Source organism: Bidens hawaiensis, unplaced genomic scaffold, assembly GCF_021521415.1.
Source record: "Bidens hawaiensis isolate Kalapana, Puna unplaced genomic scaffold, B.hawaiensis_p1.1 tig00044008_1, whole genome shotgun sequence".
Classification (NCBI taxonomy): Eukaryota; Viridiplantae; Streptophyta; class Magnoliopsida; order Asterales; family Asteraceae; genus Bidens; species Bidens hawaiensis.
The window spans coordinates 20386-34345 of NW_027505868.1; the positions used below are offsets into that span (position 1 = coordinate 20386).

The 13960-nt window shown below is 34.4% G+C and overlaps 1 protein-coding gene and 1 pseudogene across 2 annotated transcripts; both read left to right on the forward strand.

The window, feature by feature from the left end:
* Positions 1–2032: 2032 nt before the first annotated feature.
* On the forward strand, positions 2033–5598 carry LOC143615709 (pollen receptor-like kinase 4; annotated as a pseudogene). The gene is made up of 3 exons (XR_013150520.1): positions 2033–2693; positions 3852–4445; positions 4931–5598. The product of XR_013150520.1 is annotated as a pollen receptor-like kinase 4 (transcript).
* Positions 5599–6635: 1037 nt separating this feature from the next.
* Positions 6636–9203, forward strand: LOC143615712 (uncharacterized). The gene is made up of 2 exons (XM_077088773.1): positions 6636–7035; positions 8723–9203. Exons 1-2 carry the CDS (start codon positions 6636–6638, stop codon positions 9073–9075), a joined length of 753 nt encoding a protein of 250 aa, XP_076944888.1. The 3' UTR covers positions 9076–9203.
* Positions 9204–13960: the final 4757 nt, after the last annotated feature.

The following is a 13960-nucleotide window of genomic DNA, read 5'->3' on the forward strand; positions in this document are numbered from 1 at the left end:
TAAAAAGTAAAAATCCAATTCTTATATTTCATTCCTGTTTCATAAAAAAAAACAAGCCGAATTTTTTTTAATTCGTATTATATCTATACACATATGTATAATTTTTTTAATCTATAGTTATGTAATATGCACATATGTATATTATAAATTACCTTAAATTATACATATGTGTATAAACAAAAAAACATATGTGTACATATATGTACATATTATACATATATGTATACTTTAGCTAAATCCAAAAAAAAATTGGTTTTTTTAAATAGAAACAGGGATGATAAATAAGAATTTTGATTTTTTTACTTTTTTATTTTAGTGTTTTTTTATGATTTTTTTTGTGTGTTTTGTGGTCTAAAATAGTTCTCATAATTCTCAATTCCTAAAAAGTTCTCACGTGATCCTGATCCTGATCCTATGTATGTATATATGGGAAGGATCAAGAAAAAACTTCTAAAGATTATTTTTAATTAAAAATAAAAAAATATATTTTCAATTTTTTCCTTTCCTCCTTATATTTTATTACACTTAACTGGAAAAAAAAGGTCGATATAGTATTAAAAAAACAAAAACATGACGTCCTTATCAAAAAATTATACTAAAAAAAGTATTATAAAGGTTATATCATAATGTCAAAGGAAAATTAAACAAAACCGTGCGTTTTGATGAAGGCTCTTGAAGTACTGTTGTATTACATATGTGCAATAGTATGTTATTTTATTGTTAATGAGGGATCTTGATGGACTTGGAAGCTTGGATGTTGATGGGCTTGGAGTTTAAAGTTACGCGTTTGACTCTGAATTTTAAGAGAACGTTTTTGTGACGTATTAATCTGGTTTTCCTTTATCGTTCTTTTTAGAACTTCTTCTCCCTTAGTTTAGGGTTTCACAGTTATGGTTAGATTTTGTTGTTTGCTCTATAGTTTCTAAACGAAGTCTTGTATCAGATTGTCAAGATGATGACGACATGATTCCTTCATGTTTTGTTCTAGTTATTTCTTCCATGTAATCGTTGATCTTGTTTCAGTTTGTATTTAAGTAAACATTCTTGATTTGATATAAGAAAGTTAAGATTCTATATTTGTTACGAACGTAAACTCCGGCATATAGTAAATAGATAGCCGGAATGACAAATATTCCATAGAATATCGCTAATTAATAATTAACTAGAATTAGTTTAAACATTGTATCAAACAAAACACACACAAGTGACACAACACTAGGTCAACTAGACATTGATTACTTGCCAAAATCAACTTTCTTGTTTTTTAAGTTACAAATACACTAGATACTAAAATTGGGCGATGAGGCCAACCAACACAAACATCAATTGACAAATTCAAACAAGAACACCCAAAATATGAATATCGTGAAATGGACAATGAACACGAACCAATTAACTAACGAGTTCTTTTGTATTGCTAGGTGGTTTCGATAACAAGCAAGCACCTCTAGGTGATTTACGAAACTAGCTAGATGTAAAACTAGGGAGTTTGATGGAGTGGGGTACTGGGTAGAAAACTCGCCAAGGTTTGCTAACAAGAAAGCAAACTCGGACCAAGTTAAATTGGTTTTTATTTTTCATATTTAACATTTCATTTAACTTATAAGTTGAGTTATAATCACCTTTTGTCGTTATTTTTCTGAAATATGCCGAATACAAAGCGTTGCTTAAAAAAGTATGTCTATGTTCCACGATATATAACTTGTATTAAAACCATGTTTGATTGAATTTAGGCTCACTCTAGCTAGTCGATATGATTATACTGCTCTCAGAACACAATGTCATAGCGAAAACCGTCTATGTAACCGGTTCAATTGAGTCTATTTAAAACAGTTTTAACAGTTGGAAAAGCGTTGTTAGTATAAGGTATAGATCAAATAATTGAAACATATGGCAAATATCTTAGCCGGCCTCCATTAGAAGACAGCTTTAATTAATTTGTCACAATCATGAATCTAACCATTGGTAACTTCGCCCACCAAAACCACCTTAAAAACATCCTCTTTTGATGCTACCATCTTCACAACCCAACATGTCTTGTTTCCGACCACCATATTGGCTTCCACTTATAATAGCACACATATTACTAGCATGTTCACATGTCTCATCCGACCAACAAGACCCCCAAAGGCTATTAAAGTTCAGAGACTCGCTCACAAACATCGCGGCTCTAAGCGACTGGGACCCTAAGGATGCACCGTGTGCGGGTGGATCACCGAAATGGAACGGGATGATGTGTAAAGCAGACGGGAGTGTGTTCGGGTTACGGCTCGAGAACATGGGCTTAAGTGGGAATATAGACATGGACACATTGGCTGAGGTGACTAGTATCCGATCGTTAAGTTTTATGAATAATAGCTTCGAGGGTTCGATGCCTAACTTTCAGAAAATCGGGCAGTTGCGTGCGATTTTTCTATCCTATAACAAGTTTTCTGGGGAGATAGGCGGTGATGCGTTTAATGGGATGACTTCACTAAGGAAAGTTGAACTGGCTAATAATAATTTTGGTGGGAAGATTCCGATATCGCTTACGCGGATGCCGATTCTTGTGGATTTGCAGCTTCAAAACAATCAGTTTGATGGAGAGATACCGGACTTTGAGCAACAGGAATTGAAAGTGAACTTTGCAAATAATAAACTTGATGGGTCAATACCTAAGGGGCTTAGAAACCAGGACCCAAGCTCATTTGCAGGTATAACCCTAAACATGCATGCGTATTATATATTATATCGCTAGCTAGGTTAGAAACTTATATATTATACGAGTTAAATATTAAATAATTATTGATAATCGTTATTGATAAAAAAATTATGAGTTATAAATTGATTTTTTGAAATAAGATACAAATCATACGATTGAAATTACGTATAAATTTAACTAATAATTTAATATATTTGAAGTAAAATAATCCACAGAACTTACTTTATTACTATAAATACAAAGTGGTGAATGAAGAGAAACGAAAAACGTACACATGATTTAACCAGTTATTATATATATACATATATATATATATATATTATATATAAAGATTATTATTATTCGAATTTATTTTGAAACCACCTTTTGTTAAAGCATGAACTAGTTTTTCTTATGTTATTGTTATACAAGATAAGTAGAAAACTTGTAACAAAATAAAAGGTTGGGCAAAACCAATAGGAGGGTGATCATATATGCTCTTTTAGGTTCCGATAGACACCATTCCTGCCAAACCTTATGTCCAAAAACTAATTATTTATATTTAGTTGGCGCCACTCATAAACTGACACATTGGATGCCAAAATAGAAGGATTAGGCTAAGACAATACATGTCATTTACACTTAGGCTAGGACGGAGCCGTAGTCCTCTAACTCGGCACCTCCATAGCCGACTCAAGCCAATCAAGCCACAAGTAGAGCCACAACCCACGCCAACTAAGCTCAGTTGGTTCCTAATCAGGTTAGTTTGACTAAAAGTGCGTCAGATTCTTTATAATGACGTGCCTTTATGATGTATTTTAGTGTAATTTTTGGCCGATATAGGGATCAAATGGTATAGTTCATTTGTTGGTAGCTTGGAGGATGCCTTGTTAACCTTCTGTAGGCTGAAAAGGTGTCTTGACCTGTTTTTGCTAGGAATTGAAGGTGCCTGTTTACCAGTGTCTAGGCAGATTTGGTGTCTAACCAATTCGGCTCCAAAGGAGTCTATTTCCAGAGTGTAAGATACAAACGAGCCTATTTTTCAAGTATTTAATAAATAACTAAATGTTTTTAAATGAGCTCAATCCTCTTCAAAGTATTTATTTTTTGTATTTAATAAGTTGTTGTAATGTATGATATAACAAGGGAAATTGTCATTTGGGCCATGCAGGAAACAACTTATGTGGTCAACCTCTAAAGTCTTGCAAGAAGAAACTAAACAAAAAAATGATTATCATCGCTGGTGCGTCCATTTTGGCAGTCTTAGCTGCCATTATCATGACATTATTCATCATTCAATCCCGAAGAAGGCGAAAAATCGATTACAAAAACCGACAAGTAACAAAGACCAACATAAACAATACTTACAAGAATAATGCAAACAATAAGGTAATTCAGATGCACACCAAAGTACAAGATCAGACTTACAAAAGATCTGACAACGGCGGAAAGCTACACTTTGTAAGGACCGATAGGGAACGGTTCGAGTTGGAACAGCTTCTACGGGCCTCGGCTGATGTGTTGGGAAGCGGGAGTTTTGGGTCATCGTATAAGGCGATGCTTGCGGGGCATGCCCCGATGGTGGTCAAGAGGTTCAAGGAGATGGGTAATGTGGGAAAAGAAGACTTTTATGCACATATGAGACTGCTAGGAAGCCTGTCACACCCGAATTTACTACCTCTTGTCGCTTTTTACTACAAGAAAGAGGAGAGACTTTTGGTCACTGATTTTGCTGCAAATGGTAGCTTGGCTAGCCATCTTCATGGTAAGTTGTTTCATGTTAAGAAGTTGTTTACTATTAATGAAACAAAATATATTTGAAAACGGTATCAAACATATGAATCCAAACACGACATGAATATGACATGAATTTTGATAGGTTGGCCTAAGCATAACCCTTTTTCCCTAATTTTTTTCTTCCATATTAAGACTCTAAAATATAAACTCACTAACAAAAAGAAAATAAAGATGTATAAAATGGTTGCTTTAAAATTATTAAAGTTGATTTAAAATACCACTTCACTTTAAGCTTTGACATTAAAAACACATTTTAAAAAAAGAAAAAGAAAGACAAACAGGTTAAACGGGTCAACCCATACCCAACCAGTTTAGCTAAACGTGTCTGAGGCTCGAAACTGACCCAAACTCGTTTAGACTAAACTGAAACATGCAAAGTTTGTTATTTTCTTGTTAGGTTCGTGTCATGTAATAAATTCACACCCTCTCTAAATTATCTTTCGTTGCATATAGTAAAGCGAAGACCCGACGTGCCAGGATTGGATTGGCCAACACGGTTAAAGATAATCAAGGGCGTAGCACGTGGGCTCGATTATCTTTACCAAGAGCTTCCCCGTCTATCCTTACCTCACGGTCACTTAAAGTCATCAATGTGCTTCTTGATGACGATTTCAACCCGCTTATCCGACTACGCTCTAGTCCCGGTTATCAACAAGGACCACGCACAACACCTCATGGTGGCCTACAAGTCACCCGAGTTCACACAACACGGGCACACAACGAAAAAGACCGACGTTTGATGCCTTGGGATATTAATACTAGAGATGTTAACCGGGAAGTTCCCGGCTAACTATCTAGAACAAGGTAAGGGTGGAAAACCGGATTTAGGGACATGGGTTAACTCGGTTGTGAGGGAAGAGTGGACGGGTGAAGTGTTCGATAAGGAAATGAAAGGGACAAAGAACCGCGAGGGGGAGATGTTGAAACTGTTGAAGATCGGGATGAGTTGTTGCGAATGGGATGTCGCGAGGCGATGTGATATACGAGAAGCGGTTGAAAAGATTGAAGGGTTGAAGGAACGGGATGATGATGAGGAGTTTTCATCTTATGCTAGCGAAGGTGATGCTTACTCTTCAAGAGCTATGGAGGATGATAATTTCTCTTTCTCGGTTACTAGTTAAGTACTTAAGTTGATGTGTTCTTGTTTTTGTCAAATGTCTAGATAACCGATTTATTACATTATTCAGTTGTATATTTGTTTTGTTGACAATAATATGGAGATGATAATGTTTTGTTTTTAAACCTTACTCAAAATAATTGAACTTTTAGGAGGAACTTGAGTTCCTTGAGGAATTTAATATCGTGTGTCTGGAATTTTTTATGTTAAAATTTAAATAAATATAATTCATAATAGCTAAATTTAAATGATAAATTCTAATACGCACGTAATATACTAATTTACTACAATCATTTCAACAACTAAAGTTAAATTACCATATAATCTATATCTTCCAACAATTTTCTTTTTGTTGATTTAGTATAATACATCGTTGAAGACACGAGAACTACAATACATAACGATAATACAATCTTGGGAAGTATGGAACTTTATTGAATATTACATAATTATTTTTCGATCACCTGCCCTAATGCTTCCCTCTCTAGTCTGCATAAAAAAATACATTGCAATACTGGGGAAGGTTCATGTACAAATTGATTTTAACATAACAATGTAAGAAATAATATCAATCTATCAAAAACTAGAACATATGAAACAATACCAACTGCAATATCTACAAAAGCAATGTTTTATAATAACAAAGAAAAAAACCCTAATAATAACAACAAAAGAATCAAAATTATCAAAAAAATTAGCAAGTCTTATAACAACATAAGAAAAAAAACCTAATAATAACAACAAAATGTAATCAACAAATATTTATAACGTCTCATAATCGAAAATCAGCAAATACAAACAAAATATAGCAGCAAACACTTATAAAAACAATCATAATAATAACTGCAAAATAGTTCTCACTGTTTTCATATTAAGAATAATTTGTATTTAATCCTGAAACTTGCAATACAATAGTTTACTAATCTCGCATGCAATTTGAGCTACATCCCCACTTGCTAATTCTCCGCTTCTTTAATCTCTTTAAATAAATTTAACCACCTCAATTCACTATACAAATAAAATAATCCCATCACACCCACCATGGATGACAACACCCTCCGCACTCGGTCCAAGGTAGCCCCCGACTGGACCGTCGAAGAATCCCTAATCCTCGTCAACGAGGTCTCCGCCGTCGAATCCGACTGCGGCGCCTCTCTCGCCTCCTTCCAGAAATGGAAGATCATCGTCGAGAATTGCAACGCCTTGGGCGTCAACCGCAACCTCAACCAGTGCCGACGCAAGTGGGACTCCTTACTCTCCGATTACAAGAAGATCAAGCAGTCCGCTTCCAGGAAGGCCAGCTTTAATTCCGAGGTGTTTGGTGTCATTGAACGCTATGTTAGGGATTATCAAGGCGGGTGGGATACGGACTCGGATAGTGAGTCGGATCCCCCCGTCGGGGTGGAACCGGACCCGGTTCTTGCTTCCATGTTTCAATCTGGTATGGTATTATTTGGTTAATTATTAGTGCTGTGAATGTGTTTGTTTACGTCCGTTTATGCTCGTTAATTAGGGGTGGCAAATGGGTGGGTTGGGTCGAAACATGGGTTGGAACGGGTTAGGGTCGGAATGGGTCAATTAAAAAAGGGATGTTTTGGTTCGGGTCGGAACGGCATTAATGTTTGTTTCTGTAAGTTGTTATTTGCTTAATTGATTTTTGAAAAGCGAAACGGGTTTGGCAAAGCTCCTTCAAAAGCTTCAAAATGGAGCTTTTCAAAAGTGATTTTGCTTTTCAAAAATCAAATAGCAAATAAGCAAGTTTGAAAAGCTCACCCCAAACACCCCCTAATTGTAGTTAGTTTGAAAAGACTTGTTTCGGTTAAGTTTGGTTATTTTTGGTTAAGCTCATGCAATGTATTTTAATTTAGTTATGTTTTATCTTTTGTTCTGGTTGAAAATGGTTCGGTTATGGTAAACACCAAGCGTAATTATGAAGTTTTGAAGCTAAAATATGCCGGTTTCAAGCTTGGTTATAGACACTTGCAGTATGAATTTAAAATTTTAAATATTTGAATCTAGAAATGGAGACATAAAATTTGAGAAAACTCAAGCATGTACGAATCTAGAAATGAAGGTATAAAATTTGGAAAAGCACAAACGTACCAGGTTCGGGTAACCGTAACCATAACCGATCGGCTTTGTTGGTTATGGTTATGGTTATTCGTATTGTTCGTTTTTTTTTTTTTTTTTTTTTTGCTCCCGAGATGGCAATTTGGTTTGTAGCTTTTTAGATTTTTCTTGTGGTTGTTTGGGTTAAATATCTTGAGGCTTTATGTATGACAAAAGCAAATTGGGACCATGAAATTTAGTTTATATATGGAATTTGAGCTCACTGGCTTAAAAATTTTAGAAATGATTTTGCTGCAATTTCATGGATCTAAAGTGAAGTTCTAAATCTAAAAAAGTGATAAAATGTTGCCTTATATTCTTATATATAAGAAATGCTTCCATCGCAGATTACAATTGCGCGTTTTAGTTTTTACGATCAAGTTTTTAAGTGTATTTACCTTTTTAAGATCACAATTTTATAAATGCCTTCTAATGTTCTGTAATTTTGTTTCTTACCGGAATCCCATGTTTAGCATAACTTCTGAATCTTTCTGAAGCCATAAGTTTAAAAGATGATGAAGAGTTGAACTAGATAGAATTAATATGTATTGAGGAAAATCTGGCATTACTTGGCTTAGCAAGATAATTTGTGATCCTAAATATTTTTAGATTTTTTTTTTTTGATTTTATAGTAGTAATGACTTGTTCAACGCACCTGGTCCTACTAGTTAGCAGCGTATGTGTGGGGCCTTGAGTTTTTCCGATGGTTATCAGGAAAAGAAAGAAAAGGGTCTCTTTAAAGTTATAACGTTAATAGTTTTCCTTTTTAGAACATTAGCTAGAGAAATCGTTTTGGTTAAGCTGTACTGAAGTAAACACTATAAATATGCGATTTTTGAGTTTTGACTATCATCTTGTTAGTTTTTGGATCCATTTCGCTCTGATGATACACAGTAGCAAAACAATTTTGCATTTATTTATGATACTAGACTCATTTCTATGCATTGTTTTGATTGTTACTTGATTGATGTAGTTCGTTTTGTAAACCGTTACACTTTCTTTTCTTAAAGTAACATCAGGTTCAAAGAAGCAAAGATTGAAGGTGATACCTCAGAAACGCAGCATAGAAGACACTCAAAATTTAAAAAGACAGGCTAAAACTGAAGAAATCAAAGTGGGGGAGTGCAGTTCAGAACCAAAAAACGACATTCTAAGTGCAATTTCGAGACCTGAAATCAGTGAAGAAAATCAAGAACAGATAATGGCTGAGAAACTTAGGGAAAATGCAGAACTAATTGAGGCTATTGTGAAACAGGATTCGGCTAATGGTGAGTGTAATGCGGATTTAACTAGACTTAATGGCGATAAGCTTATCGTCTGTCTCGGCAATCTTGTAGCCGCGCTTGATCAGCTTTCCAAATTTGTTCAATAACTTTTAGAAATGATCTTTTTTTTTTCTTTTTGTGTTGGAACTTGGAAGTAAATTATGATATCTTGTGCTTCATGATTACTCATGTTTAGGATTTCAAGTTGTACATGGATTGAGCAATGGGCTTAACTCTTTAAAGCTTGGAACTTTAGGCCAAGAGTTTGGATTTATAATTTACTGCATAGGACATAGGTGTGTATATTAGTTGTTTTTAAAGATATCCAAATGACTTCATAAGTTGAGTTTTGAAAATTTAGGGGTAATAAATCATTTATATATATATATATATATATATAGGGGTGGGTTCTAGTGAAAACTCCTCTTAAAGAAAAAACTTAAAAACTTCTAAAAAACTATTTTTAACTTTTTTTTAATTTTTTTTTGAAGTTTCTTTTTTTCTCATTATTCTTATATGTTGTTATTGGTTAAAAAAAAACTTGTCGGTAACCTCGTCGGTATAGTGCGCATGTGTAATAGTGTGCATTGCATATATGCAAAAGTGTTTGTATTGTATAGAATACAACACTATTGCACATATTTGATATACACTATTGTATATATGCAATATAAGACTAATACACACATCGAATACACTTTAGTACGGTATGTGTAATACAACATTAACGCACATGTGAACCACATCGACTTTTATTTTATTATTATTATTTTTTCCATATAATACAACACTACTACACATATACAATACATAAATATTGAATATATGCAATAAAACACTATTGAACTCAAAAATACATAGTAATAAACATGTGTAAACAACGGTATCGCACAGTAATACGTATGTGCATTACAACGGGTTTTTTTTATTTTTTTTATTTAATTTTTATTTTTTTTATATTTTTCGAGTGAAATATAAGAAAATATAAGAATAATGGCTAAAACAGAATTTTGAAAATATTTTTTTTATTTTTAATTAAAAATAATTCTTTAAGAGTTTTTTAGTTTTCTCTCTAAATGTGAGTTTTCTCTTGATCCTTCCCCTATATATATATATAGGGGAGGATCAAGAGAGAACTCCTTTTTAAAGAGAGAACTAGATAACTAATAAAGAAATATTTTTAATTTAATTAAAAAAATATTCTTAAATTTTCGTTTTTTGCCATTATTCTTATATTTTGTTACCATTCGCTCGAAAAATATAAAAAAAATAATAAAAAAAACTCGTTGTAGTGCACATATGCATACATCGACTTTTTTTATCGCATATGTGCACTAGTGTGTATTTTGATATATGCAATAATGATGAATAGCATATATGCAATTTTTTGTATTGTATTAGTGCAATAGTATTATATTCATGGTTGTAAAACTCCCGACTAGGCGCCGAGTACTCGCCGAGTAATCACTACAAGGTATGTTGCCGAGGCGACTTTCTCTAACCCCGCCAAATTACTCGGAATCGATCAAAAGTGGTCAACCTCCGCCACAATTGGCTCTAGTCGTCAATTCGAGCTAATTTTGATATTAAAAAATTTAACATAATTCATATTTCTATAATATTAAAGAATGACTATCATTTTTTAATTAACGATTTTCAAATTTTAGATACTTTAGTGTTAAAGATGTATCTTTTTTATTTATATTGATATCCACGTAGTTGTTTTATAAATTTTAGTAGATTTATTATACTTGGCAGATATATAAGCTCCCAAAAATTAGTTTCTTTATAATTTACCACGTCTGTGTACTCCCCGAGTACTCTCCGTCTGGACCGAGTACTCGCAACTCCCCAGTCGACCGCCCTAGGAGCGCCTAGCGACTTTTGCAACCATTGGTATATTATATACAAAAATACAAAAAAAACAATATAGTGCATATGTCCACTAGTGTTGTATTATGTATATGCGATAGTTTGTTTTGAGTACAATTATTTGTGTTTATATTTGCATATATTCAATAGTGTGTATTGTATAATGCAATTGTGTTGTATTATATGCAATAAAATACAATTGTGTATATGCAATACACATTAGTGCACATATGCACTACATCAACGTTTTTTTTATGAACAATATCATTTTATTAGAAGGAGGAAAGAAAAAAAATCACAAAATATTTTTTTAAAAAAAGTTAAAAATAGTTTTTATTAGTTCTCTAGTTCTCTCTAGATCCCCACCCATATATATATATATATATATGTATGTATGTGTGAAATATTTGTGTTTGTTTTTATTTCTAACTAGCTAAATGGATTAAATTTGTACTGGACCTAAAATTTTATTTGGATATAAAAAACTAACAAAATTTAACTACCGAACGTAAATGAGTGAACATTTACGAACAAGGCATGTTTTCATGTTCATTTGTTATTTAATAAACAAATATAAAGAAGCGTTTTGCATAGCACTTCCATTGAAATTTTGTTTCATTTACAAAGCGAAACTTCAAATGGTTATTCGGGGGGTTGAGAAAATAATTTAAAAAATTCAAATCATCGAACTTCAAATTATTAAATTTCAACCTTTTACCTTTAATCACAATCAGCGGGGTGCCAACTAACCAACGTTGGTTTTGGAGTGATGGAATCAGAATTTCCAGCAGCCAGCAACAGTGATATCGTTGGTTTTGGTCTTTTGAATTGGGAACATTGATGGTCGCATTCCACACAAGCAAGCTGGGTGCTCCCATCCCCTTCATAATTTATCTTTTATTTGTTTGTTTGGTTTAAACTCTTAAAAATCATATATTATAACTTGAAGTCTAATCATATCAGTGAAAATATATAGGCTATTGAAGAAAAACTAATCGACCCCGGGCAGATTACGGATAATCTGGGGGTTAAGTAGATGTTTCCCACGAGGGGTTAGATCCGGCAAAGATGGTTCTTCTGATAACCTGCAAAACAGACACCGTGAGCTCGTCACTGAGAAGGGGGGTACCTCCTTGTGACCACCCTCCGGCGTGAGAATCAGACTAGATTGCTCTTGAATATAAGTGTATATTAAGAGAATGACTAGAGCAGATATCAGGTAATATATCAAGATATGAGATATGATATAAGATATAAGATAATCATACCATTCCAAGGTGTTGGAGTATTTATAGCCGAAGGTAGGTTTCCAAGAAGGTACAGCCGGCTGAATAGTGTTCCTGTTCTGCCAACTGTGGGCTACGCACATGCCATGCTGGTGGTTGGTGGATAGGCAGCGGCTGATAGTGACCAGGCCGGCTGTATACTATTCCTGTTCCACCAACTGCAGGCCATGCCATGCACGTCTTCCGACAGGTTGGTGAGTAGGCAGCGGCTAATAGTGACATTCAGTACAAGAGCGTGCTGCTCGTCATACTGTTGTCAGTGAGCTGTCGTATCCTTGGTCAGATCTTTTGTCCATACCTCGTCAGGTACAGTACAAAAGATCCTCCAGTATCGTACGGACTGGCTCATTTGGGCGGGAGTTCTCCCGGCTTGCTCACTCCTTCTTCAGGTGACATTACTGAATTATTTAAGAGTTAAGTGCCTTGTGCGTGTAGCTTTGCTGCGCAGGTAGCCTTCCCTGATGGCTTGTATCCGCAGCTGCGGGAACAGGCGGAGTACTTCACCATTGGGAGGCTTTTCCTGCGGGAACAGCTTGCGTACTGCGCGTAAGGACGTCACGTCTCTGAGCATGGTGGGTCCTGCGGGCCCAGTTGGTTTCTACGCAGACGTCCCTCTTCAAGGGGTTGCGAGTTTAGCCTTTGCGCAGACATCCCTGTTGAAGGTGAGTCTTGCGGGTTCAACTGCGCAGACGTCCCTCTTTGAGGTGAGTCTCGCGGGTCCAACTGGGCTCTGCTAGGACCTACCTCTTCAGCTATATTTTTACTCAATACATATGAGTTATATTTAGGTGGTGTTTTGGATTGCTTATTTGAGTCTCCTTATAACTTATTGACTTTTCAAAAAGTAAATATAAGTTGTTTGGCAAACAAAAAAGACTTATGGATTTTGACTTATCAACAAAACAAAATAAGGAGGTTTTGATAAGTTGAGAAAGTGTAACTTATTAACTTATTGTGTTTGATTTACCTACTACTCCCCTTAAAAGTTAAAACTCGTTACACTCATTCTAAAAAAGAAAGTTTTTTTGGTTATTTTGGCTTTCCTCGCTACATAAGCTAATCCAAACACTTTTTTTAAAACATATTTAAAAAAATTAATGCATTTATAAGTTGTTTTAACAAAAAGTCATTTTTTACTGAAACCCTAATCAATCGAGAGCCAATTCAATCCAATGGTCTTCCAGCAAATCATTTCTCGCGTTCCCGGCAAGAGCCGGATCTCCGGCCAAATCGGATCAGGCAAGTTTGATATATTAATGAATTCAATTCATATATAATGATGTATTTAGAATTTGGGGCTTTTGTTTAGCGTTCATGCTACAATATGTGTATTTAGGTAGATCTGTAGTAGATTTATAAATATAATTAAAATCGTTCTGAAACTACTTGTAAGTAGAATTTTATTATAACAAATCAATATATTAACTATGCTTCTCAGACAATAACTGTCTCATTTGTTTCCAACTGAAATTTGAAAACAGTGTGTTATTTTTTCCATTTTTTTCTCCACTTAGTTCATTGTAGCATCCAATAATCAAATACATGCATTACATTAACAATAAAACACATGTTAGTAGTGAGTTTGAAAAGTATGACCATCGTCGTCTGATTGTCGTATTTTTAAATGCAGCGTTGTCTTGTGCTTTCATATTTTCAGGTATTTTAAGCCCATTGTAGAGCCTGTAGTTGTCTAGTTGATCATTGGATGTTACAATTGATATAAGTGTAAAACGGAAATATAGTGTTGTTTCACTTCTCGAGGGCTTTGCTGTCTGAGATGGCATGGTTTATATAACAGAAATAGGATGATTTGTTAAAAATGAAAATAATTCTA

Coding starts and splice junctions, on each gene's coding strand:
- LOC143615712 (XM_077088773.1), top strand. CDS start 6,636: ATGGATGACAACACCCTCCGCACTCGGTCCAAGGTAGCCCCCGACTGG. Junction 7,036..8,722: donor TGCTTCCATGTTTCAATCTG/GTATGGTATTAT, acceptor AAGTAACATCAG/GTTCAAAGAAGCAAAGATTG.